Source organism: Plecotus auritus, assembly GCF_963455305.1.
Source record: "Plecotus auritus genome assembly, chromosome: 1".
In the NCBI taxonomy this organism is placed as follows: domain Eukaryota; kingdom Metazoa; phylum Chordata; class Mammalia; order Chiroptera; family Vespertilionidae; genus Plecotus; species Plecotus auritus.
This window is the reverse complement of record NC_137770.1, coordinates 11872506-11897552: the sequence shown is the minus strand read 5'-3', so window position 1 is coordinate 11897552 and position 25047 is coordinate 11872506. Positions and strand designations below refer to the sequence as shown.

At 56.2% G+C, this 25047-nt stretch overlaps 1 protein-coding gene across 6 annotated transcripts in view; it reads left to right on the top strand.

Annotated features, from left to right (window-relative positions):
* Positions 1 to 307: 307 nt before the first annotated feature.
* PRIMA1 (proline rich membrane anchor 1) overlaps positions 308 to 25047 on the top strand; it is a 40979-nt gene continuing 16239 nt past the window's right edge. For 2 of the 6 annotated variants that reach the window (XR_013960497.1, XM_080666368.1), the window contains exons 1-3: positions 308 to 685; positions 1559 to 1682; positions 9031 to 9166. Coding sequence is in view for 5 of the 6 variants with exons in the window: in XM_080666368.1 (XP_080522494.1) it covers positions 1590 to 1682; positions 9031 to 9166 (229 nt within the window). In the remaining variant the exon portion in view is untranslated. Of the gene's footprint in view, positions 686 to 729; positions 839 to 932; positions 1108 to 1558; positions 1683 to 9030; positions 9167 to 25047 lie in introns of those variants that run through there. The other 4 variants (XM_080666369.1, XM_080666372.1, XM_080666371.1 and 1 more) reach the window with 4 other exon arrangements.

Here is a 25047-nt window from a genome sequence, read left to right as displayed (position 1 = left end):
CCTCACCCGCTTCCCAACGCCTCGGAGAAACTTGGGGGAGGGAAGCAGGGAACAACTCCCCCTGGAGCTGGGCGCCCTCTCCCTCGCGGGTGGATGAATAAATGATTAAGCGCCCAGTACACAATAGCCTCGCTAGATGGAGACTAGGAATCACTGCAGCGGCGCTGGCGGCGGCGGCGGGGAGCGCGGGCGGGAGCGCAGCCCGGGCGGGAGGCGGGCGAGGCTCACGTCTGTTTTCCTTTTTCGTGCATTATTTATTTCGCCTCCGCCCGCGGCCCTGCTGCCCGAGCGGGCGCTCCCAGCCAGTGGCTCTCGCTGCTTCCTCTCGCGGGCAGGCGAGACGGACGAGGAGAGCTCGGCACCCCCGCGCCCCGGGCAGCCTGGCGGTGCCACCGGAGGGCGGGGACCCAGGAAGGGTACTCGCCGCCTGGTCCTGGGGGCCTGGAGGAGACTTTCCCCGCCCTCGCCTCCGCCTCGGCAGCCCGGCCGGCCCTGGACGCCGGGTGCCGCCCCTCCCGCCCTGCGCGCAGCCTGGCGCAGCCGGGAGCCACCCGGTGCGAGTGCGCCGCGCCCGGGACCCCAGCTCAGGGGCCCCGGAGGCCCAAGCCGCGCGCAAACTTTTGCTCCAGTATCCGGCGCTCTTCCCCGGCACGCGAAGCCCCCAGGCGCCCGCGCAGTCGCCAGGGTGAGGACAGAGGCTCCGCCTAGAGGGCGGGGGATTGGGGAGGCGGCTGGCTTTAAATGGGGGCCGTCTGGCGGCTCCAGAACAGTCTGCCGCGGGGGGAGTGCGACCTCCCTTCTGCGCGCCGTGGATCGGCTGGGGCGGCCCCCAGGCAAGGTGGCGTGAGGCCCTAGAGGGATGGGGCCGAAGACGGAGACCTGGGGGGAGCTCGCGCTCTGGGGCGGGAGGCGGGGCTCGGAAGAGCGCGCCTGGGTGAATGGGGTGCGCACGGAAGTGCATAGGTTGCAGTGTGCGCAGTGAGAGCCGGCGGGGCGAAGAGGGTGCGCGCAGCGTGTGATTTCCTGGTGTTGTGTACGCAGGGTCAGCGAGTGTGCAGGCAGGGGCCGGTGGGTGTGCACGGCTGTGTCTGTGGGTGTGCACCCAGGGTGAGTGGTGCCCGCCCGGTTTGAAATGTTTCAACTGTGGGAGTGAGTTGAGCCTGGCTGTTTCTGGGGTGATGCGCGGGGCTGTATCGTGTGCTTGGCTGTGTATGGAGGTGCGCAAAGGGGCGAGGTGTGCACGCAGGGCTCTGGGCAGGTGCACGGGGGCCAAAGTATTCACGCAGGGTTCTGGGAATGTGCGCCAGGATAGAGTGTGAGTTCTGGGATGCCGGCTTCTGTGAGTGTGCGCGAAGGGTCTTCGAATGTGCAAACTAGAGTGAAGGGGCAAGCTGGATTTACGAGGCGGGTGCGCGGGGGGGGGGGGGAAGGGGGGCGGGGACGGTCCGGGCTGTGGGGCGTGCCTGCCCAACCCGGACCGCTACGTGTTCGAGTGCGCGACCGCGATGGTGCCCGCGCCCGCGGCGCCCGCCTGACCCGAGCTTTGCTCCCCTGACAGTTCGCCCCGAGAGCGGGTGCCGCGGGTCGAGATGCTGCTCCGGGACCTGGTGCTGCGCCGCGGCTGCTGCTGGCCCTCACTGCTGCTGCACTGCGCGCTCCACCCGCTCTGGGGCTTCGTGCAGGTGAGCGGTGGCGCGGGTTGATGGACTGCACCGGTTTGGAGACCTCCTGGGCGAGACCCGGTGGGGGCGGGGTGTCACTTCACTCTCCGACCCCAGCTTCCTGCAGCCGCCCCTCTGGCTGGTCCTGGGGAGAGTTTATGTAAAGAAAAGACGCTAGGGCCTCCCCATACTCCGGCCTGGAAGAGCTAAGAAACCCCATAGGGAGGCTTCAGTTGTGGCCTAAGACCTGCAGGACAGGGCCTGGGAACAGGAAGGGCGTAGGGAATGCCTTCTTGGTGATGACATCTGATTGCAGAAATGCCGGGAAAGAAACCTTCGAGCTTTTGCAAACTTAAAAAGAAAGGATCACAAGAATATACATGTTTTATCTCCCACTAGTCAACTTCCAATTAGCCTTAAGCTGGACTTCAGCACGGGAGAGGCTGTGTTTCGTGTAGGGAGTGGAGTTGGGGATGTGGAACGGTTGTAAGTGGTGGCCACTCGTGGAGAACGTAAGAAATAACTGTCCATCTGTAAGCATTGCCTGAGGATGGACTCCTCACCCTGGGTCCCTGGACAGAGGCCAGGCAGCCACCAACTGGAGTTACCTCTATTAAGGTCAGAGAGAGGAGGGTTCGATGGGATGGTCCCTAGTACCTCCCAGAACCTACTCGGTCAGTGGGACAGTTGAGTGGTGAAGAGGTGGGCTTTGCTGTCAGCACTGAATTTTGAGCCCCGGCCCTGCCCCACACCAGCTGGGCAACGTTAGGCAGTGCACTTAACCTCTCTGATCTTTGGTTTCTTCTTCCTGACTGTGCTATTACAAGTACTTGATGAGATAAAACACATAAAGACTACTTAGCACAGTGCCCAGACCACAACAAACACCCATGGTAGCTGCTGTGGCCACTATTGATATTAGTACTAGTGATGCTGCGCATCTACCTGGCTGGCCAGGTGCTCTTGATCACTACATAGTCTGTTCCATCTTTTTGAGTTGTTAGTGGTTTAGCAGGTTCTGGAGGACATTTTTACTGTTTGGGGCATTTAAATACCCCACTCTGGGTATTTGCAGCTTCACTTCCGGTGGCATTTGGGGGGTTGGGGATTATTCGGATGGTTATCTGAGTAAGGGGTGACAGTCCACAGAGGAAGGGATGGGCGAGACTGCTTGCCAGTCTGCCGTGGTCCATGAGCTGTCGCAAGTTACGGGGCCCTGCTGGCAACCAGCTCAGTCAGTCCTGCCTGGATGGTGGCTGAGTGAGCGCAGGGAGAGAACCAGGGGCTCTGAAGCTGGGCCCAGCATGCTGGCTGAGTGGGCGGGTCGACCAGGATCCACCACCCACCCCAGCACCAGGCCTGCCTTCTGCTCCGTCTCTGGCTTGCCTCTGCCTCACTCACAATTGTTTTCCTTTCGGAATTGACAGCTTTGTTTAATGTGTGAAACGGCAGTTATTAAACTGAGCTCTGCCTCCTCAGGAAGCAGGGTTTTGTCACTTTTAAACACTCAGGTGGTTGGGGACCAGCTGAACCCCAGGCATTAAGTTCACTTTGTTTTTACATTTGTTTGCTTACAGTTTCCCATAAGACTTTTCAGCTAGGGTGGAGAGCCACACGGGATATTGTCTGTCTCCGAGACTAGAATTCTGCTGGATAGAGACAGGAGACCCCCATCACCACCACCGCCACCACCCCCACCTACTCCCCAACACCTTCCTATCACCCCCCCACCACTACCACCATAAGAAATCATTTTGTGAAAACAGCCTGTTTTTTTTTTAACAGTGTCCGTCAGCTAGACAGTACTTACACAAGCGTGTGTGTGTGTGTGTGTGTGTGTGTGTTTCAGATGCTGTTACTCAATACAATCAATTTTTGTGCAAATCATTTAGAAAAGGAATCATCTAGGCCAGTGGTCGGCAAACTCATTAGTCAACAGAGCCAAATATCAACAGGACAACGATTGAAATTTTTTTTGAGAGCCAGATTCTTTAAACTTAAACTTCGTCTAATGCCACTTCTTCAAAATAGACTTGCCCAGGCCGTGGTATTTCGTGGAAGAGCCACACTCAAGGGGCCAAAGAGCCGCATGTGGCTCGCGCGCCGCGGTTTGCCGACCACTGCTCTAGACAAGTAGCATGGATAAAATCTTGGCTGTAGCTCTGGAAAAATTAATCTACAAATGATAAGGACTGAAAAGCCAAGGGAAAAGGGCTTTGGAATGGATGGGTCTGTTTTTTTAAGCAAAAGAGCTGAATCCGGAGGAACAGAAGGGAGAAGAGGAAAAACGGAAGTGCATGAAGCCATGTATGTCCCTTTAAGTGGAGAGACTAAAATCTGTCTCATCATCGGAGTTTTTTGGATGTAGAGAAAGAACTCAGCTCTCTGTGCTTTCATGAGCATTTTTCCAGAAGACTCTCCCGAAGTTGTGAGCATTTGGATGGGTGAGACCGACATAACGAAGTCGTCTAATTATTAGGATAAATGGTGAAGTGAGAGACCTGTGTTCCCCTCAGCACCAGGTGCCTACCTTGAAGTCAGCCCGAAGCCTCTGCCTAGATGATAAGAAACTTCATCATTAAAGTCAGATGACATTTAAAGTGCTGCAGGTTGGTGTGGGGGCACCCACGAGCCTCCCCCTTTTCTCCTTAATGTGTCTGGAATTGAGCTTTTGAGCTTTTGTGATTTAGGGTTCTTCTAAGTTCACTTCCAGATGATTCCTTTTTTGCAAGCAAAGAGGATGACAGGCTGGCAAATTTATTAGGTGTGACAGGAGTGTGTCTCATCAAGTTACTGTGGTGCTGGCCTGTCACCATAAAAGATGCCAGAAGCCATCGTCTTTGTGGGTGTCCTCTAAAGCCATCGTCAGGGAGACAGGCTCGGATTCGAGCCTCTGGGTCTTCCAGGGCTGACCCAGTGCCACCCTCAGGCCCAAGCAATGCTGACCTCCCCCTGTGGCCAGTCACTACAGCTTCACTTATGTATTCAGCAGCACTTACTGAGCACCTACTGTTTGCCAGGCCCTATGTTAAGTGCAAGAGACCTCGTGGTCCCAGTCCTCATGGCATCAACAGTCTGGCACCGGAGAGATAATTACACAAGTAATCAGAGGCAAGATAAGCGCGACGGGAGCAAAAAGCTCAGAGATGGGATCTGGTGGAAGGGACCCATGTGGTGCTCAGCTGAGACATGCCCACGGAGGAGTCGGAGTCGGGGGCAAGCGTGGGGGAGGTGTGCAGGCAGAGGCAACAGTCCCCAAGGCCGGAGGGGAGCGGGTGAGGCCACTGCTATGAGCTACTAACATCGTATCTTGCCGTTTGGACTTGATCCCGCGGGCTTCAGGGATTCTCAAAGGTTTTAAGCAAGAGATGGCCATCTCAGACTGGCATTTCAGAATCTCAGTCCAGCTCCAGCAGGAAGGATGGATTCGAAAAGGGGGGCAAGGCAAGGGTCAAAGAGGCTGGTGGGGGTAGTGCTTCCAGATTGAGCAAATAAAAACACAGGGCATCCAGTTAAATTTGGGTTTCAAGTAAACCACAAATTGTTCTTCAGCATAAGTGTATCCCATATAATATTTGGGACATAACTTATACTAAAAAAATTGGTGTTTGTTTATCTAAAATTTAACAGGGTGTCCTATATTTTACATAGCAACTCTCCGTGAGAGGCCAGGGCTGCCCAGCAGAGAGATGATGGTGTCTGGTTAGGGTGATAAGGGGGAGACGTGAATGGATTCAATGACTATTTAGGAGGCAATATCCCCGGGACCAAAAAGCTCTACTGATTGGCCAGGAGTGGGGATTGGCAGCCATGGAGCACCTTGTCCCCAGACCCCAGGGACAGGTACCACGGTGGCTGCAGGACCTCCCTGTGCCTCAGGATTCTGGCCCCAGGAGAACACTGCTGAGCAGGGGCGGGAAGGCAGGTGATGGCAGAGGTGGAATAAACACTCGTCCTAGGAAGCAATGATGCCAGCTTTTGCTCTGGGGGCTTTAGGCAAGTCATTGACCTCTCTGGGCCTCTGCTCCTCCTTGGTCAAGTCCAGCTACGAGTAGGTGACTTCAAGGGCACGTTTCTTCTCCTTGTGGGACTCCCTAAGGTATAAACCAACCAAGCCAGGGATTGAGACACGCTCCCACCACTGAGGAACTTGTCTAAATGCAACACCACCAAACCACAGAACCCCCAAGTGGACCCAGGTTGGGGGGCAGGGTATATCCTGCATTTCTACACTGGTGGGCGGATCATCTCAACACATCTTTTCACTGAGCACCAACCGAATGCCAGGCCTTGTGCCACTCCAGTCAATTACTTACTCACGATTCTGCCGTCCCACCCACTAAGTGTGGATGGTAGCTCCTACCTCTCCCGGTTATCCTCATGGTGAAATGACAACTGTCTCCCGTGGCTGACACACAGTAGGGCTCAGGAAGTCACACTTGATCAAGATGAATAAAGCACAGACTCATTTCCCTGCCAGCTTTAGTAAGGGAGAGGTATTGGGGGGTGGGGGGGGCAATCATTATAAAGCAGTGGGGATGATGCACCCAAAGAGAAGGTCTTACAAGGTGAAGAAGCATTCCTGGGCAGTTGGGTCTAGTCTGGGGGTTCCTGGGGTTGGAGTGGCTTACCCAAGAAGGCTGTGCTGGAACTGGGTTTCAAGGAGGAACAGAAGTTGGAAGGTAGATAAAGGGTTTGAGTAGCCAACTGTCAGTGGCGAGAGGCTCAGCGGCCACTGGTTTGCACTGGACCAAACTCCAGTGAGGCTCCCACGCAGGGCCCACCCCTCAGGGAGAGGGACAGCCAGCCCAGCCTGGATACTCCGGTGATGACGGTTGGTTAAGCAGCTGTGCCGGCCCCTTTCCAGTGGGCCATTGTCTGAGACACCATAGCTTTCTAAAATGCTTCCTCCCCCTTCAGCCTGGAAACTTGGCCCGGGCATCCCTGCCTATAATTTCGTTGCATTAAACGCTTACGCATCTGTGCCCTTGTATCCTCTCCCCAAAGTAGGTCATTGTGTTGGGCCAGGTTAGACAAACGTGCTGCTCTTGAACTCCGTCCGGTAAATTGCACTTTGGAGCGTGGGAAAGTAATTGCTTTGGCAGTGGCACCCGTTGCTTGAAGTTCACACACTTGGTAGAGGCTCTCGTAGTCCTAGAAGGTGGGATCCAGAGGACAGGCTCAGTGTGGATGGAGAACCGGGCTGCACTGATGGGGAGGCGGGGTGGGGGTGAGGGGGACGTGTAGAGTTCATCATCCCCTTAAAGTAATTGAGAAAAGGCTCACCCTCGAGGTTATGCGCTTCCCAGCGGGAGACAACATTGCCTTCGGAGTTTGAACCGCAGTGGGTCCTTAAAGACGACAAAAGGTGGTGAGCAGGAGCTGCCTGGCCTCGCAGATGTTGTCGGGGCTGTAAATCAGCTCACCTCCTGCTGTCACCCCAGCCTGTTCACCTCTGCCAATGCCAAGAGCATCCCAGCCTGCGGACCCTCTCTGCTGGGCCTGGGACACGGCAGCAAAGTGTCTGCACTGGCCTAAGGCAGCCGTCCGCGGCTGGTTGCAGGGAAATTGGGGTTCTGGGTTTCTGCTCACTCAAGACGACAGCCAAAGAAATTCACCGTGGGCATCATTGATCATTATTGATGCGGTGGTGGTGGGGGGGTCCACCTCCCTTTTCCTTCATGCCTTTAAGTCCGCTTGTTCCCTGGGACGGGCCTCGTGGATGCACGCACCCTGCCGCAGGGAGGGCCGCGGGCAGTCAGTCTACGGCAGTGGTCGGCAAACTGCGGCTCACGAGCCACATGCGGCTCTTTGGCCCCTTGAGTGTGGCTCTTCCACAAAATACCACGGCCTGGGCGAGTCTATTTTGAAGAAGTGGCGTTAGAAGAAGTTTAAGTTTAAAAAATCTGGCTCTCAAAAGAAATTTCAATCGTTGTCCTGTTGATATTTGGCTCTGCTGACGAATGAGTTTGCCGACCACTGGTTTACAGCATCCGTTAGAAGTGTAAGCTGGAAGCTAAACAAAATACTCGTGCCTGGCTGCACCTGCAGAACCTCTGATGTGACCGGTCATGGGTAAGGCTCAGGTGTGAGTGCTTTTTCAAGCTGCCTGGAGGTTCTGAGGTGCAGCCGGGGTTGGGAGCCGCTGGTCGAGCACAACCCACTCCCGCTACTCTTCCTAGTTTATGGGCCAGGAAACTGACATCAAAAGACACCAGACCAGGATTCAAGAGGGGTGGATTCTGGTCCAATTTTTAATATTCATTCATTCATTCATTCATTCATTCATTCATTTGTTCATTCATTCGTTCATTCATTCATTCATTTATTCACCAAGTATTTATTAAATGGCCAGCATGCTTTAGCCAGGTTATGATAGTGAGAGACGAGGCCTGGCCCTCGCCCCATAGATCTCTAGTCCAACGGTGCAGACGGACAGGAACCAGGGAATCACCCACATTTCTGCCCCCCCAGAGCCGGAAGAGCCTATTAAAAGGAGATCTGACCAGGTGAGGGAGGTCCGAGGCCCTTTCCTGAGGAGGTGCTAGCCAAGCTGAGGAACAGGCCAGCGGGGGGTGGGCGGGGGGGGAAAGGGGTGGGAGAACATTCTGGGCCACTGGAGCAGCGTGTGAAAAGGGAGGGGTGTGGCCAGGGCACAGATTGGAAGAAGGGCACTGAGGGTGAGGCAGACCCTGTGGCCGTGATCCCCTTGGCTGTGGGCAGGCATTTGGGGGGAGGAGGGGTTGAGGGGTGTGAGTGGTCTGGGCGGGTATGTTTCACGCAAGAACCTTGGGCTCCCCTTGGTCATGTGGGCCACCGGAGCAGACGCCTGGCCGAGGAAGGTTCCTCCCCCAAGACGGAGGGCCTTGGCCATCCAGAAGGCTGTCGGGGGCTGTGGCCGGAGAGAAAGTGACGGCTTGGCCTTGTTCTGTTGCAAGAAAGCCTGGAGAAGTGGCTGGGTCCGCTTACTGAGGGTGTAGACACTGTAGAGTCAGTATCCTGTTGTTATCCGGTGAGAGAACCTTGGGCCGCCACTTCTCCTGGGCCTCAGTTTCCTCATCTGTCTGAGGCGGGGATTCTAGGAGTTGACCTTCAAGTTCCTATCCACCTCTTAATAATATTGAAGCCACCTGTGACGGTCCCATCGCCAGTCCCTGGCAGAGCTGGAAATAAAACCTTAGTCTTCAAACCCGCCAAGCCAGCCTCCCACTTATTCTCTCTGAGCCAGCCCCACGTCTGCCTGTTCTTCCTGCCGTGGCCGGGGGAGAACCCCGCGTTCCAGCCATCAGGCAGTGGGTTGGGGGGGGGCCCATTCTGGCTCCCAGTGGCCTCATTGTCTTCTCTGGGGCACGTGTGCCCGTTTCTGCAGGTGACACAGGGTGAGCCCCAGAAGTCCTGCTCCAAGGTGACTGACAGCTGTCAACACATCTGCCAGTGCCGGCCCCCTCCCCCGTTGCCCCCGCCACCCCCACCCCCACCGCCTCCCAGACTCCTCTCCGCCCCAGGTAAGTAAAGGCTGGCGTGTTTCCGGTTCCTCCGGGTGTTTTCTGGGCCCAGGGAGAGCCTGCGAGCATGGCAGAGGGCAGCCTTGCCTCCTTGGTAATTTTCCACTGGCCGAGCAGGAGGGAAGCCAAGGCCCAACTTCTCCCCGCAGTCTGCAACACGCCATCCCCACAGAATGATCCTGAGAGATTGGAGAAGGATGTTTCTCCATCGGTTAATCAGATAAAAGTCAGTCTCCATTTGATGAGTGACTCGGCCGGCAGGCCTAGGGCACTGGTCTTGTATATCCCCCCCACGCACACGGTTTCATTTTTCGACTTTAATTCTGGTTTAAGGAGGCAATTAGTGTAGAACCGAAGTGAAGGCTCTGGGAGCAAAGTGACATGGATGCCTTTCAGCCACTCGCAGTGAACTCTGCTATCCACCCCTGCCCCCACCCCTCCCTCGTTTGCTTTTGATTTCATCTATGAACAATTTGACTGCCTGGTCATTCAAACAAAGGAGGGTTTCTTTAGCCAGAAAGGGCCTCGGTCCCGACCTCTGTGGGTTAAGTCCCCTGCCTACAATTGCCAGTTGACAAGGTCTCTAACAAGAGAGTCTATATTTTGGATCGATCGCTCCCGTTGGCCATAGAATGCCTGCGATCATGTGTGGCTTTCTTTTGGTAAACACATCTCTGAGGTATCGGGATGTATTTTAAATAATCTTGGCGACGCTTTGCTCTCTGGTCGGCTGTGAGGCCAGGCTCTCGGGGTGCAGGCAGTGATGCGATGTTCCGGAGGATCTTTGCAGTCACGGGCGTTTCTGTGTTTTGTCTGCTGGGCCCCTACCTGTCTCCATGCTCACCTGACACCTGTGGGGTCCTCAGCATTACCTGGAGCATTTTATTTTAAGTGCAGCTCATGGTCCTAGCCAGGTTCTCAGTGGTCAGAGCGTCGGGCCATGGACTAAAGGGTTGCAGGCTTGATCCCTGGCCCTGGTCAGTGCATGCAGGAGGCAACCAATCAATGTGTCTCTTTCACATCAATGGTTTTCTCCTCCTCCCTTCCACGCTCGCTAAGAATCAGTGGGGGGTGGGGGGTGGGGGGGTGGAAATACCCTCTGGTGAGGAGTAACAAAAAAAAAGTAAAGCTTCCGGGGCCCACTTCACACCCACCAACTCAGAGTCATTGGGGTGGGGCTTAAGGAAGTAGCATTATAACAAGTGCCGAGGTGGTTTGGAGCCGCTGCAGGAGTCTTCCGTCCCAGGATGCTCACTCCTCCTCTCACCTGAAGGAATCCCTGAGCTGTCTTGTGGGGCCCAGACTCAGGCACCTGCTCTTGCAGATCACTCTGCTCCCTTCCTTTAGAATTTCCCTCCTCCCGCTGCTGGGGCACCAGACCTGTGCTATCTGCTGGACCCACAGCCCCAGTTCGAGGCCCTTCCATTCATCTCACTGAAATTCTGTGCCAGGCACAGTGAGAGACCAAGCCGGTCTTCTGGGATCCTCAGCTCAAGGGAGGCCCCCTGTCAGCTGCCTACAACAGGTGGCCCGAGTGAGCACAGTGGTAGCTCTCCGGGTGCACCGGGAATCCTTGAGCAGTTGGGCCACAGGAAACAGTGACGCTGACCTGGGTCTTAAAGAATAAATGGGATTGCTCTGGGTTGATTCGGAGGTTGTGGGGAAAGGGCATCCAGGCAGAAGGAACGGCATGGGCAAAGGCTGGAGGGGTGACTCTGAGAGACTCACCTTGGGCGTCACAGCCCTTCAGTAGGTTTAAAGGAGTGGTCAAGGGGCGGACTGGGAAGGGCCTTGTATATATATTGCTGATTTCATCCTGTGAATCCCTGTTTGCCAAACATCATTTACCATATCCAAATACCTCCTGATAGGTGCCCTTTTTTTCTTTAAATAGACTCACTTTTGTGGTTATGCAAATCAATTTCCAAAGAAAAGTTGACATAAGTACTGTCATTGAAAGACCAGTATCACTTGCATAAACGAAGATGACCATAACAATAAGTGTAATGAGGCCCGGCTGGTGTGGCTCAGTTGTTGGGAGCGTCGTCCTGTGCACCGAAGGGTCATAGGTTCAATTCCTGGTCAGGGCATGTGCCTGGGTTGCCAGTCCATCCCTGGTCAGGGTGCATACAGGAGGCGGCTGATCGATGTGTCTCTCTCTCCCTCTCCTTTCCTCTCTCTCAGACCCATGGTATAAAGAAATGAGAAGGTTTATAAGAGAATCAGAAGGGCCGAATTTCTTGTTCTGCGTTTCACTGTGCCCTTGGGTCCCTGTGCCATGGAAAACCAGCTCACTTAGCTCAGGGACCAGTAGCCCATCCTTGAAGAAACCGCTGTAGACTGTGATCAGCCCACAAAAGTATTAAGCAGGGAAATGGCGTGATTCTGTACGCCTGTTTTAGAAAGATCAACTTTTCTGAGCGCGGGGATTGGGTATGAGCTACCAGACTGGAGGGAATCTTGAGATAATTTGGTCCCCAGACCATCCATTAGGACCTGAAGCCAGGCAGGGGCTGCCGAAAAGGGGAGGCGGGCAGGGAGTGGCTGGGTGGGGGCCGCCACCTCTGTTGAGCTTTGGGCGTGAGGGCACCGCTGGTGAGGTGGTTTGGTCCTATGGCAGGACTTCTCTGGTTACACATAGCAGAAACCCATCTTGTAGCGGCCTGAGCAATACCAAAACTAGGGAGGGACCCCGGCTAGTGCGGCTCAGTGGTTGAGCGTCGACCTATGGACCAGGAGGTCACGGTTCAATTCCCGGTCAGAGCACGTGCCTGGGGTGCACGTTCGATCCCTAGTAGGAGATGTGCAGGAGGCGGCTGATCAGTGATTCTCTCTCATCATTGATGTTTCTATCTCTCACCCTCTCCCTTCCTCTATGAACTCAAAATGTGACATGGGCTCTTTAAGTGCTCACTGATGGAGGTTCCTTTTGCCTAAGCAAGGCGGAGGAGCAGGTGGAAGCCATGCCCTCAGATGATGCCGTTGAGGAGTCACGTTGCAGGAGCAGGAATTCAATTCCATCCCTGGATAGAGAAGCGCCAGGGAATTTGTGAACATTTTAAAACCACACCACCCTACATACACACACACGCACGCACACACACACACACGCACGCACGCGCACACTCTTTGAACTTTCCTTTGCCTTTCTAGCAGTCATCCCACCCATGCAATATCTAATTAGTTACTTGACTTATGCCTGGATCCTTTGCTAGAGGCAGACAATGGCCATGTGTCTGCTTGTCCACTTAGAGCCCCAGCTCCTTAGCACCTGCCTGGCATGTCATGGGTCCTCAGGAGCTACTGATCCATTCCTTTTGCAAGGGTGTTTGACTGTCTCCTATTGCCAGACACTGGCTAGATTCTGGGAATGCCATGGGGATCAGGCCAGAGGGTCCCTGCAGCCATGGAGGTTGTAGCTTGCTCTCTGCGTGCACAGACAGGGCAGGGCGGGTGGGGGACTGGGACGGAAGAACAGACCACAGAGATCACCGGGAAAATAGAAGGCAATGTGTGCCACAAGGTAATGAAATGATGTGATGTGATGGGGTAACTGCGGGGTCACCTGCATTGCATGGTCTGGGCACAGGAGATGACATGTCAGCTGAGAGCCGGCTGAAGGATGTAGTGTGGGGGAAGGTCGTTCTCAGTGGAGGGAGCAGCAAGTGCAAGTTCCTCAGGCAGGAAGCCCTCGGGGTGGGTGCGTGAAGGGCTGGCTGCTGGGTGAAGGACAGGAGGTGGTGAGTCCCAGAGCAGGCAGTGGCCAGACCATGCAGGCTCAGGGCCCTGGAGGCTGGGGAAGGGGCTGGGTTTTCTCTTTATATGCAACGAGAGGCCTCTAGAGGGTTTGGAGCAGGGGAGTGGTGTGGCCTCATTTACACTCTGCAGAGGCTGGCTCCCCGCTGAGGAGGCTGCTGCTTGGGTCCAGGAGAAATAGTGATGGAGGAGCCTGGATGTGGCCTGGGTGGGGGTGAGGCAGAGGCAGCCACGGCAAGCCCTGGTCCAGTCTGAGGTTTTGGAGGTGGGCTATAGGACTCTGATGGCTGTGGTTGGGTGGGGCAGGGATGTCCCAGGTTCTGTGCAGTGAACACTCAGGTGTCACTCCCAGCACTCCCTCTTGGTCCTCAGGATGCTTGTGAGCTCACCAATGGGCTAATGCAGACCCGGGGGCGCCCGGACGGGTTAGCAGCAGCTCAAAGTCCCCCCGAGGGTTTTAGTGGCTACCATTTTGTACGGACACAATCTCTGGGACTTTATGAAGGTTCCGATTTTTTTCTGGGTTGTGACAAGTTTGGAGAAAGCAGAAGAGGAGACGCCTGGAAGGCTGTGATGCGGTGATGGGTGCAGCGGGTGAGGCCGCCCCTGGGGACCAGCCTTCTCCTCGGGGCGCCAGGCTCCTCAGGAAAGAGTGTGAACCCCACAGCTCCATCTTTGCCCAGAGTGAGCCGTGAGGAGGGACTGTGGGCGTCAAACATGGGCCATGTCACGTTGACTATCTCTTGCTTCGTGGGCTGTGTCCGTGCTGAGTTGGTCCTTAATGTCACGATTGATTGGGGTACGGGAGTATCAGATGTTCATCATGTGTAGGAGGCAGGACTTCTGCCCTGTCATCTTTGAGCCACTTGCCTGGTCTGTGAGTAGGAGGACCTGGAGGCCGGGCCTGGCTCTGGCCAGCTGTGTGCTGGTCACTCACGCTCTCTGAACTTCCTTGTCCTTGTCTGCGCGTGAGCGACGAGGGTCCGTCCTCCAGAGGCGGTTGTGAGTGCAAAAAATATAGGTGAAGGCCTAACCCAGCTCCCGGTACATCCCCACCCTCTTGTCAGCATAACCTTTGCTTGAATGGATCTCTTCCCCAAGCTGGTCTCAGCTCTCCCATCCATAAAATGGGCCGGCTCTGCCTTGAGTTCCGCTCCAGCCGAGCACAGGGCCCTGTGAGCACGACTCTCGCCCCTGGACTGGAGCATCTGACATCGTAGGAATTTTAATAGTTGCTGGCTTTCTTTCAAAAAGTGATTTTATTTTTTTTAAGTACTGGCTTTCCCTTTCCCAATTCAATAAATGGAATTGTTCGTCTCCCACTTATATGCTCGTATCCAGGAAATAAAAGATTATGGATTTATGTGGACTTTAATTCACTCAAAAAACCTTCACCCATCGATTTATTGGACAAGCCTTTGCCGAGTGTGTGCCCTGCAGGTCCCGGGCTTCAGAGAACTGTCACAGCCCTGCCCTCAGGGACCCTGAGCCCTGGATGCACGTAGGCACCACCCAAGAGCTTTAGAAATGATGCCCGGCCCACCCTAGAGGGCGTGATTCTTATATGAATTGAGGTTGAAACTCTTGGCTGTAACCAGAGGCAGGAGGCAGGGAGGGACGGTGAGGCGTGACAGAACTTGGGGCCAAAGGCCCGCAAGATGTGCGTGTGAGTGAGTGGCCTCCAGTACCCCCAGGGCCGCTGGGCTGCCCCGGCGTGGAGCCTGCCCTCCAGGACTTTGGAGTCTTGTGAGGAGACTGGGCTCCAGGCTGAGCTGGAAATGGGCACTCACATCTCGGCAAACGCGCACATCCATGCCCGATGTGTGCTTCCTGGTGCTTGCTTCCTTGTACTTTTTTTTCTTGAGATAAAAGTCACCATTCTCACCATTTTACAATATACATTTCAGCAGTTTTTAGTGTATTCACAGTGTTGTGTAACCATCACTACAGTCTAATTCCAGATCATTTTTGTCACCCCCCCCCCCCCAAATAAATAAACCCTGTACCTCCCAAATCAGCGCCCTCGCCGAGTTCCTGACAACCACTCATCTACTTCCTGTCTCTGGACTTGCTATTCTGGACATTTAACATAAGCCTGGTGTTCTTCCACGGCCTGAGCCTCAGTTTCCCATCTCCTAGTGGGGAGGAAGCCGCCTTCCTCTGTTGAGAGGCGGAATCCAGACGGCGTGTGCAGGGTGTGCCCACGGCCCAGCACGGGGGCAGGTGTTTGGAGGGTGAAGCCCCCATAATGGAAGGGGATCCTGCGGCATTGGTAGGGGGACGGCCTCACCTGTTGCATTGGGGTTGAGAGCTGGTTCTGACACCCCCTAACTCTGGCCTCCTGTGGACCATTTCACTCAGGCTGTGGAGAGGGGCAAATTGGTTCGCAGGCGGCCGTGTGCAGAGCAGTGCCGGCTGTGGTGGCCACCCTGTCAATGTGGGCTATTTCGTGTTATTACAGAATTCATCTAGGGTGTCCCACTGTGTCCAGCACACAGCAGCCACTCTGCCCCATTAAGTTTCTGATTTGATCCCTGAGGACGGGACTGTTGATTCATCTTTGTCCCCAGAGACAGCTCCCAGCTTGACCCATGAGGGTTTGAAAGAAAGAAAGAATGAATGAATGAGTGAATGTGACCAGACGAGGAAGACGGAAGATGAACTTTCCCGGATAAGCGGGTAGGGCGGGAACCAACATTTTTACGAGCCTGCCACGTGCCAGGAAGCCTCTGGAGGCACGTCTGAGCTGGGGTTCCTCTGAAAACAGACCTGAAGCAAGAATTCAAGTGCAGGGGGTTAGTTGGGAGATGGGGAGAGGGCGGCAGGCAGCCAAGGGCGTGATATCAAGCCAGTTACCACCATGGACCGTGGAGGGAGGCTCGTCCCGCTGGGGAGCTCTGGGAAATGGTGGGGTCACAGCTCCTGAGAGTGACTCACCTGAGCGCCCAGGGAGCTGGGGGTGCAGGCGACTCCCCAGGCAGAGATGTAACACGGCAGCTGGAAGCCGAGCCAGCGAGCCCAACAGGACGCCAGCTGCACCTGCTCAGCTGTGCCCTTCTTCCACCCTTCCACCACAGCTGCCCTGGTGCCCTCTCCCTGGTCAGCCCCGGAGGGGTCTGCACCTCAAGCTGGGAGCGCACACCTCTCTCTCCCACTCGGGGCAGCGTGTCAGCGTCAAGCGAGTGTCTTCCTATCAGCGGGGTAGCTAATGTGCGTGTTTAAGGAGCAGCACACCCCGCCCAGTCACTTGCTAGCTCCCAAGCGTGTGTCCATCTCTATGTGGCCACGGACTGAGGCTGGCACAGCGGGTAAGACGGCGAACCCGCCGTGGGGGCTCACGGGGGAAGATCGGGTTCTGTTTTCTCTCAGGTGGAGTTTGGGATCCCTGTGGACGGTGTGCAGAGGCAGTGCACACAGGAATTGCACCCACGGGGCCGCCGAGGGGAGCAGGTGTCCCGCAGGTGAACTGGCTGAGCTGAGGGGGAATGATTCTCGATCTCGGGGGAAGCCTGGGAGTGGAGGTGGGGAAGGGGCTGTGTTCTGGCAGAAGGAAGGGCAGGGGCAAAGCATTGGAGACGGACAGCCTGCCATCCCAGGACTGGCGTGCGCAGGAGGCGTGGGGATTGAGCTGGAGGAGCGAGGGCGCTGCCCAGCCTGAGGGTGCGCGGGGATCTGGGCGCATTCCCCTGGCAGTGGAGGCTCTGTGTGGAGAGCTCCCTCTGAGTTCCCTTTAGACAGCCCTGGCTCAGGGGAGGCTGGGGGAGGGGAAAGAAGTGCAGGAGACTGAAGTCGGCAGGGAGAAAGCGGTGGTCCAGGGGAGAGAGCGCGGGCCTGGGCCGGGCAGTGGCTGTGGGCAAGGGGCTGGGGCGTGAGAACCTTCAGGACTCAGAGACCAACCACCTTTGGGGGTGAGGGAGCAGGAAGCAGCTCCTTGTGGAGACAGGTCATGGAGGGAGCGGGTGGGCTCAGGAGTTTTGGCCTTTGGCACGTGGCGTGGAAGGTACCATTGGACAGTGGGGAAGGCACTGGTTTGTGGGTGTGAGTTGAGGGCAGAGGCCTGAGCTGGCCCTAAGGCCGTGGGGTGGGGGCTCCAGGGGAATGTGGGGAGGACAGCCTGAGGCTCAGGAGGAAGAGGAGCCTGAGAAAGGCAGGCAGAGGGGAAGGGGCAAACCAGGCCAGGTGACCCAGAGACAGGGAGGCCCGAGGGAGTGGGGAGAGCTCGCAGGATCAGGAGCGGGGAGCTGGTGTCCACCTCCTGCACCCACTTACCCGCAGGAGGAGGGAGCTGTAAGCACTAAACAAATGCGTGCTTCTCTCTTAGGGACATTGGAAAGCAAGTGGTGATGTAGTAATTAATCCAGGAGGCCCAGGGACTCCCTGTGTGCCCGGAAAGTGGGAGTGATGCCATGCCTTAGGGAGGTGACCTTCCCCCAACCCCCCCGCCCCCCGAGTGGGCGGGCATGAACAAGGTAAGGCAGCTAGAGGTACGTGGCTGGGAGCTGAGGCGGGGGCAGGCGATGGCCGAGCAGGTGGGCCTTTACTCGTTCAAACATTTCTTGGGCGCGTCTACAGTTAAGCAGCTTGGGATACACCAGGGAGCAAAACAGATGCAGAGCTGACGCTGGCGGGGAAGAGAGACCAGAAAGCAATAAAGCTGATAAAGCTGTGAGCTGGGTAGTCTGCGGGACGGGCCAGGTGCTGTGAGAAATGGCAGTGGACTGCAGCAGCTGGGGCTGGGCCAGGAGCAAGCTGAAGAGGAGGTGGCGTGAGAGCCAGGCTGGTAGGAGGAGGCTCACTGGCACCGGGGGGAGGACCGCCCGCCCGAGGCCCAGGACTGAGCTCACCCAGAGCCAGAGGGGCAGCGGGGGCCAGTGTGGCTGGAGCAGAGTGGGGCTGGGGTAGGAGCTGAGAACGGGGTAGGAGCTGAGAACGGGGTAGGAGCCGAGAACGGGGAGAGGCAGACAGGCCCACTGTGAGGGCGTCCTCTGTCGGTGGTGGTGGGAGTGGGAGTGTCTCAGGGGGTGACCCGAGGAGTTTGGTGGGGTTCCGGAAGAGCGAAAGGCTCTGAGCAGCTGAGCTCAGGGAAGCACGTGGTGCTGGAAGGCTATTAATCTCAGAGATGGGAAGGGGGCCAAGGCCACTGCGCACTTGTGAGTCTGCTCAGTTCCTGGCTGGGCAGCCATCTCTCTCCAAGACGATGCCAAGATGTTGGCCTTGTTTGTTCCCCTGCACAGCCCGGTCTATGGGGCTCGATTTATGCTGCCTCTCGTCCCGTTCTTCTCCCTAAATATGGGTAGGTCGCAGATGAGGGTGGTGTCTGTTAGTCCTGCAGCGTGGGCCCCCCTTCAGTTTAGTAAGACTGGCCGTGACCTGTAAATGGGATCTACGTTGCCCTTTGTCCTTTGACCTCTAGAGAAGAAACCCAGGAAAGGCTGAGGGAAGCTTCCAGACCGTGACGTTCACACGAGGGTCTCTGCTGACGTCCAGAACGGGCTGGGGACACCACGCCCCCCCTTCTGGGGCGCTCCTCTTCCAGGAAGGCCCCCTCCTCGAGGCCTGGAGGTTGGGATCAGGACTGGGTTGCGCCAGCTGCCTGGTTGGGCTGCGGGGGGCAGAGCAGCTGCATTGTCACTCCTCCAGGAGGATCGCTGGGCCTCAGGGCTGTGGGGTTCGGATTGTGCAGTGACCCTGAACACCCAGAGAGCTAGTTTATTTCTTCCAACTGGCGCTCTCTCCTGCCCCGCCCCTCCCTTTCCTTTTTTTTTTTTTTAAATATATTTTATTGATTTTTTACAGAGAGGAAGGGAGAGGGATAGAGAGTTAGAAACATCGATGAGAGAGAAACATCGATCAGCTGCCTCCTGCACACCTCCCACTGGGGATGTGCCCGCAACCAAGGCACATGCCCCTGACCGGAATCGAACCTGACCCTTCAGTCCGAAGGCAGACGCTCTATCCACTGAGCCCAACCGGCTAGGGCCTTTTTTTTTAAAAAAAAATTTTTATCTTTATTGTTGAAAATATTACAGATGTCTCCTTCTCCCCCCCACCCCCAAATTGGCCCCTTTCCTCCCCTCACTTTCAAGCCCTCTCCCTCATACTCCAAGTTCATACTTTTCCAAATTCAGATGAGTCCTCCCTCCACACACACCCCCTTCTTCACTCTCTCCCTCTCTCCCCTTGAGCTGACCCTACCTGTGGTTCTCAATCACAAGTAAACACACCCCCTAGTGTACATTTGGAAGTGTGTGTTGGGGGGTGGGGGTCATTTTTAGGTTGTTGTCACAGTGACTGGGGAGGAGCCTAGGGGAGTGCTGCTGGCACTCAGTGGACAGGGGCCAGGGATGACCAAGGTCATACCAGGGACAGTTCTCCACAAAGAAGTCCCTCCCCATGATACCATGATCCTGCTGAGAAACTGCAGCCACAGACCTTGTTTCCAAGCAGCCGGATTTCCGGTCCTGCCTGGTGCCCCTAGGAAAGTTGGGTGTTTCCATTTTTGGAAACCTCAGTGAGGGCCCTGCTACTGTGGGCGACACTGCCTGTCTCTTTCGATGACTGTCTCACTCTTGTCTGATAGCTTGGGGCTAGTCCACATTCTTTTATCAACTATTTACAAAGGCCAACCACAGAGGTACGGAATGTGCAGGCCTGGTCCGGGTGCTCGGGGTGTGGTGAGTGGTCTCTGATGACCACACCCCCCAGGGGCAGAGAATGGGGCCACTTCATCCTGTTACAGCCCACAGAGCTCTCCTGGTCCGTAAGTTCTCATGTGCTGATTGGACCCCAGGACTCCAGTTGTGCCTGTGTGGACGTTCTGATTGGCTGGAAGACAGGGCTCTCTGTGTCCATGACCAGGGCTCCTGTTCTACTCTATGCTTTGAGTGCTGATATGTGAACTTGAACTTTTATACATAGTCTCATGTGGTCAGGTACTTATACAGACTTCATGTTTTTTTGTTTGTTTGTTTGTTTGTTTTTTCGTCCCTCATCGGGTCTTAGATCCGGTGCCCTAGAGGAAGAGCCCGAGGCAGGGGTTCGGGTGTGTGTTATTATTGAAGGAATGGTCTCAGGGGGAGGCAGTAGGGGAAGGAGGGGGGCCGGACAGGAAAGCGAAGGAGCCAGTCAGGGTGTGGTTTCAGCTGGAATCGCGCTTCCTAGGAGCCCAGGAGCCCATGAGGAAGCCTGAGGCCTGGGGGGCAGCCCTCGGTGGCCACATCCATGAGTCATCAGCTCTGGCTGCCCAGTGACCTGGGGGACACCAGCACACCTCTTAGATACGGGGACAGTCTCCATCAAGCAAGATGCTGCACAACATGCTCTCAACCTCTTGGCCCAAATATTGGCAGAATCAATTGCTGTAAAGACCTATCAAATTTTATCTCACTGCTTTTGAGATTTTTTAAAAAATATTTTTTATTGATTTTTTTACAGAGAGGAAGGGAGAGGGAGAGTTAGAAACATTGATGAGATAGAAACATCCATCAGCTGCCTCCTGCACACTCCCTACTGGGGATGTGCCCGCAACCAAGGTACATGCCCTTGACCAGAATCGAACCTGGAACCCTTGAGTCCGCAGGCCGACGCTCTATCCACTGAGCCAAACCGGTTAGGGATACTTTTAGAGATTTTTAACTGTTTCTCTGAGTTTCTCCCCATTTTGTTCCTCTCATTCCCTCCCTCTCCCCCGCCCCGCTTCACTGAACTGGTGCTCCCACTAAGACCGAGCCCGGTGCCCCGAAGTGCCCAGCTCAGCTCAGAGACTTGGAGGCTTGCAGGACTCGGTGCAGAGCAGTCAGTCCCCAGAACCCTAAACCACAGCCTGGGAGTCAAGCCCCCCTCCCTGGGGCCCCACCGCGGGCCGGAACCCTGCATTCCCTCACAGGCAGAAGTACACAAAGGGTTTTCATCTCTGAGAGCATGCCGGGCCCTATGACCAGCCAAGCAGTTTATCTCCTTATTCAACTCTAAGACGCTCTCTGCGGGCCACACAAAGCCCCATAAAGCCCCGGGGGATTAACCGCCCTGACCTTCCCACCAGATTCCCGGAGAGACTGCGGGAGCCGGAGGCGGGGATGTTTATTAAGTGCTGCTGTCTCGGAGGTACAGCCATGGAGTCAGACGACTAATTCCTTTCTTGCTTGTTTTGTTTTTTTAAACACACATTGCACAATTTATCCACCTTCCGCTTGGGAGTTATCCCACTGGCGCTGGCAGTCCTGTCCCTGCCCAGAGAGCTTCTAGATCACCCCTACAAGGCTTGGAACCTGCGTGGTCAAAACGGGGAGCCAACACTGTGGTCAAAAATCGGGTTTTGCCCCAGCCAGTGGCCCAGTTGGTTGGAGTGTCATCCCGGACACCGAAAGGGTGTGGGTTTGATTCAGGGGTGGGCAAACTTTTTGACTCGAGGGCCACAATGGGTTCTTAAACTGGACCAGAGGGCCAGAACAAAAGCATGGATGGAGTGTTTGTGTGAACTAATATAAATTCAAAGTAAAGGAGCGAGGGGAGAGCAAGAGAACCGGATAGAACAGCCGGATCTGGCCCGCGGGCCGTAGTTTGCCCACGGCTGGTTTGATTCCTGGCCGTGGCTCACGCCTAGGATTCAGGTCCCATCCACCGTGGCGCATACAGGAGGCTCGAGAAGAGCCTCTATCGTTGGGCCTTCCGCCTGGGAGAGATGGCGAAGCTCTGCCAGGCGGGTCGGGGCGGGGCGTCCCTCGGTTTATGTCCTTCCTCCCACCGGAGAAAAACAAGGCAACGCGAGCCACGCCTGTCCTAACCCCCCAGTTTCTGTGTTCCCCTTGCCAGCAGTCCGAGGAGGCCAAAGGCCGCGTTTCCTGGAAGAGATGCTGGCCCGTCCCCTGCCCCTCCGAGTGAATGGGCTCCTTGTTGTTATATTTAGAATGAGCTGGACTGTGGGTGGCAGAGGCCCATTGTCCCCTGCATTGGCAGAGAGAATTATGGGTGCCTTGGAATACAATGCATTCTCCTCTTCTTGGCCACGGTCACAGCCAGTTCCGCTGTGCGGCCTCTGCGCAGCCAGGGGTCACCGCGGAGGCAGTTGGCTTGGAGACTTAGGTTCCAGCTGGAAGGCCATCCAGCTTCACTCCTTCCATTGGCTGGGGATGGTGTGGTGCGCTCTGGGAGGCCAAGCCAGGTCTGCGCTGCTGGCCGTGCCCGGGTGGGAGGCCTCTGTCTCTGCACCAAGTGGAGGAGCCAGGGAAGGGCCCTGGACCGCTTCCGGCCCCTGCTTTCCAACCAGGAGATTCTGTTCCCCGGGGACCATTTGGTCATCACAGTTGGGAGGGGTGCTCCAGGCATCTAAGGGGTAGAGGCTGGGGACACCCAGGACAACCCCCCAAGCAAAGAATGATCCGACCCAAAACGTCAACAGTGCCGGCTGAGGAAGCCTGCTCTAGGCCAAGGTCACGACCCCTGCTTGGCAGAGGGGTGTTTGAGGCCCAGATTCATGAAGTGCTTACAGAAGGTCGAAGGGTCTCCAGTGCAACGCCAGAAGCCAGGTTGTGTGGCCTTGATCTTGAGACTGAGCTGCTTGTCCAGAAAGAAAAGGAAGTGCCCAGGCCTGGCTGGTGGCCCAGCCCTCACCTTCTGCCCAGTCTCGCATGCCCATCCTTCGGACAGAAGTTGTCTGTGGGTAGTGGAAGCAGGGTTCTCGTGGGGCCCGGGCCGGCCCCGTTTCATGCCTGTGGTACAACTGCCCATCACAGAGGATGGAGCCACAGAGCGGCCTTCTGCACTGTTATTATCTCAAAGGCGAAGTGACCACTTTTTAGGTCGCAAGTGTCCGCTCAGGAAGCCGTGTGGCTAGTAAAAGAGTGAGTGCGTTGCCCGGCCGGCGTGGCTCAGTGGTTGAGCATCGACCTATGAACCTGGAGGTCACAATTGGTTCAATTTCTGGTCAGGGCACATGCCAGGGTTGCGGGCTCCATCCCCAGTGTAGGGCATGCAGGAGGCAGCTGATCAATGATTCTCTCTCATCATTGATGTTTCTATCTCTCCTTCTCCCTTCCTCACTGAAAATAATTTTTTAGAAAGTGGGTGTGTATGCCAGGGGTGGGCATTGGAAATATCCCAGCTCAGCAGAGACCTGAGTGGTTGGGTCCCCCACTGCACCCCTCCCTCCCCCTCCCTTTCTGTCCTGGATGCCCCGGCAGTGGCGGCTGAAGCCTCGCAGCTCAGCTCCGATCCCGTCACTCTCCGAGCAGCTCTGTGACTTTGCCTCTTTGGCCCTTAGGGACCCTCAGAGTCCTCACCTATAAAATGGTACAATAGTTCCTGCCTGGTCTGTCCCGGGAGAGGGGATATGAGAATAACATTTAAAATCTAAGGGGGAAGGTGCTTTGAAAGCAGCACTGTGGGCATATAAGTGGCTCTTACTTTGCCGCCTGGGGGCTAAGAGTCTACCTTTCGGGGAAGGAAAGCGGAACGTGTCCCCTCTCCTTCGCCTGGACCAGCGCTGTGTGACGCCGATGTCTATATCCGTGCCGTCCAGCGTGGCAGCCGCTGGCTGCATGTGGCTACCGAGCCCTTAAAATAGGGCTAGTGCAGCTGAGGAACGGGATTTCTCATTTAACTTGGTTTTAAATATTTTCCATGTACGGGTCCCCCGTGTGGCTAGTGCCGTCGTGGGCCATCCGTATGGGGCTGGTTGCTTTTTTCTCCTCCGGACGATGACTTTGCTCCAAAGCCACCGACATTTCAGGCTCCTTTCTTTTTGGTTTGGAACAGACTGAGGGGCCGTGGTTTTCTCAGCCGTGTCTCCATCCCTCTGTGGTCACAACCCGGCCTTCGTTCACTCTCAGCTCAAGCGTTTCCCCAGGACGCAGGCTCTGCCCGGGGAAGCAGCGAAGGGCGGTCCGGGAAGGAGCCTCGGAACGCAGAAAGCCCGTGGGTGCAGCGGGGATGAGATTTCATCTCCTCGGAAGGCAGGCCAGGATTTTCCAGCGCCTCGTGACCTCATGTCTAAGGTTGCTGGCTGGAGCCTGTCCTCAGAGATGGAGAGGATTTTAAAGGACATGTTTCCAGGGGGGACAAGGGAGGAGGCCAGTGGGAGCGTAACCTCAGGCCCGTCTCCCAAAGGCCTGAGCCTGAGCCTGAGCCTGCTCTGGAGGGGACGCTGGAGGTTAGTTTGCTTCATCCCGTCATCACCCGCCAGCAGCAGGGGGCTCGACAGGCTCACCTGGCACCTGGCGGTCACTGGTTAAGGACTCCGGGTTGTGGGGTGTAAATTCTCTCTGCTTTGGGCTTCAGCGCCCCAGCAGCCCCGGGACAGCCTTCCAAAGAAGGGCCCCCAGGAAAGTCGGGGATAGCTGTACGTCCCCCACACCCCAGCGCAGGTGGGAGGCAGCTTCCCCCTTTGCACCCCACCACCACCGCTGCAGCAGCTGATGTCTGAACACCAACAGGCAGAAAACCCCAGAAGCAGCCAGAGGGGCCTGGGGGAGGGAGGAGGGGCCGGTGGCTCCCTTGGGTGCTTGGAACCGCAGAGAAGGAATGGCACCGAGCTGCCGACACTGAGGGGGAGCCTGTCATCAGATCAGGAGCCAGAGTCTCAGAACCCGGCACCAACGTGGCGGCTGTCCCTGCCCTGGGCATCAGCCTGCTGCGTTCCAGGACTGTGAGACAGGGTGGGAAGTTCCTGGGCATCAGCCCTAAATCTGCCCAAATCCCATTGCTCCCCTCGAGGGCCCAGACCTGCCTTTGGAAGACAGTTATTGTGGCAACCCCACCTTTTTTTTAACGCTTTGAGTTTTGAGCGAGAGGGAGAGGGAGAGGAAGAGAAAGGGAGAAACATGGATGAGAGAAACATCGATCGGCTGCCTCCCACACGCCCCTGACCAGGGTTCAAGCTCACAACCTGGGCGACCTCTGGGTACATGGGACGAAGCTCAGCCAGCTGAGCCACACTGGCCAGGACAAACCCATCCCTTCTGGGCTGCCCCTGCAGCCGGGCCCCAGGAGGACCGCTGACACACTCCCGGGGTAGAGGCTCCCCGCCAGCCTTCCAGAGAAGGTCGTCAGCCTGCGGACGGATGAGGAGCTACCATTTCAGGGCGTTGTCTGGGGTCACTTAGCAGGGGAGGGCGGTGGCTACGTTAGGG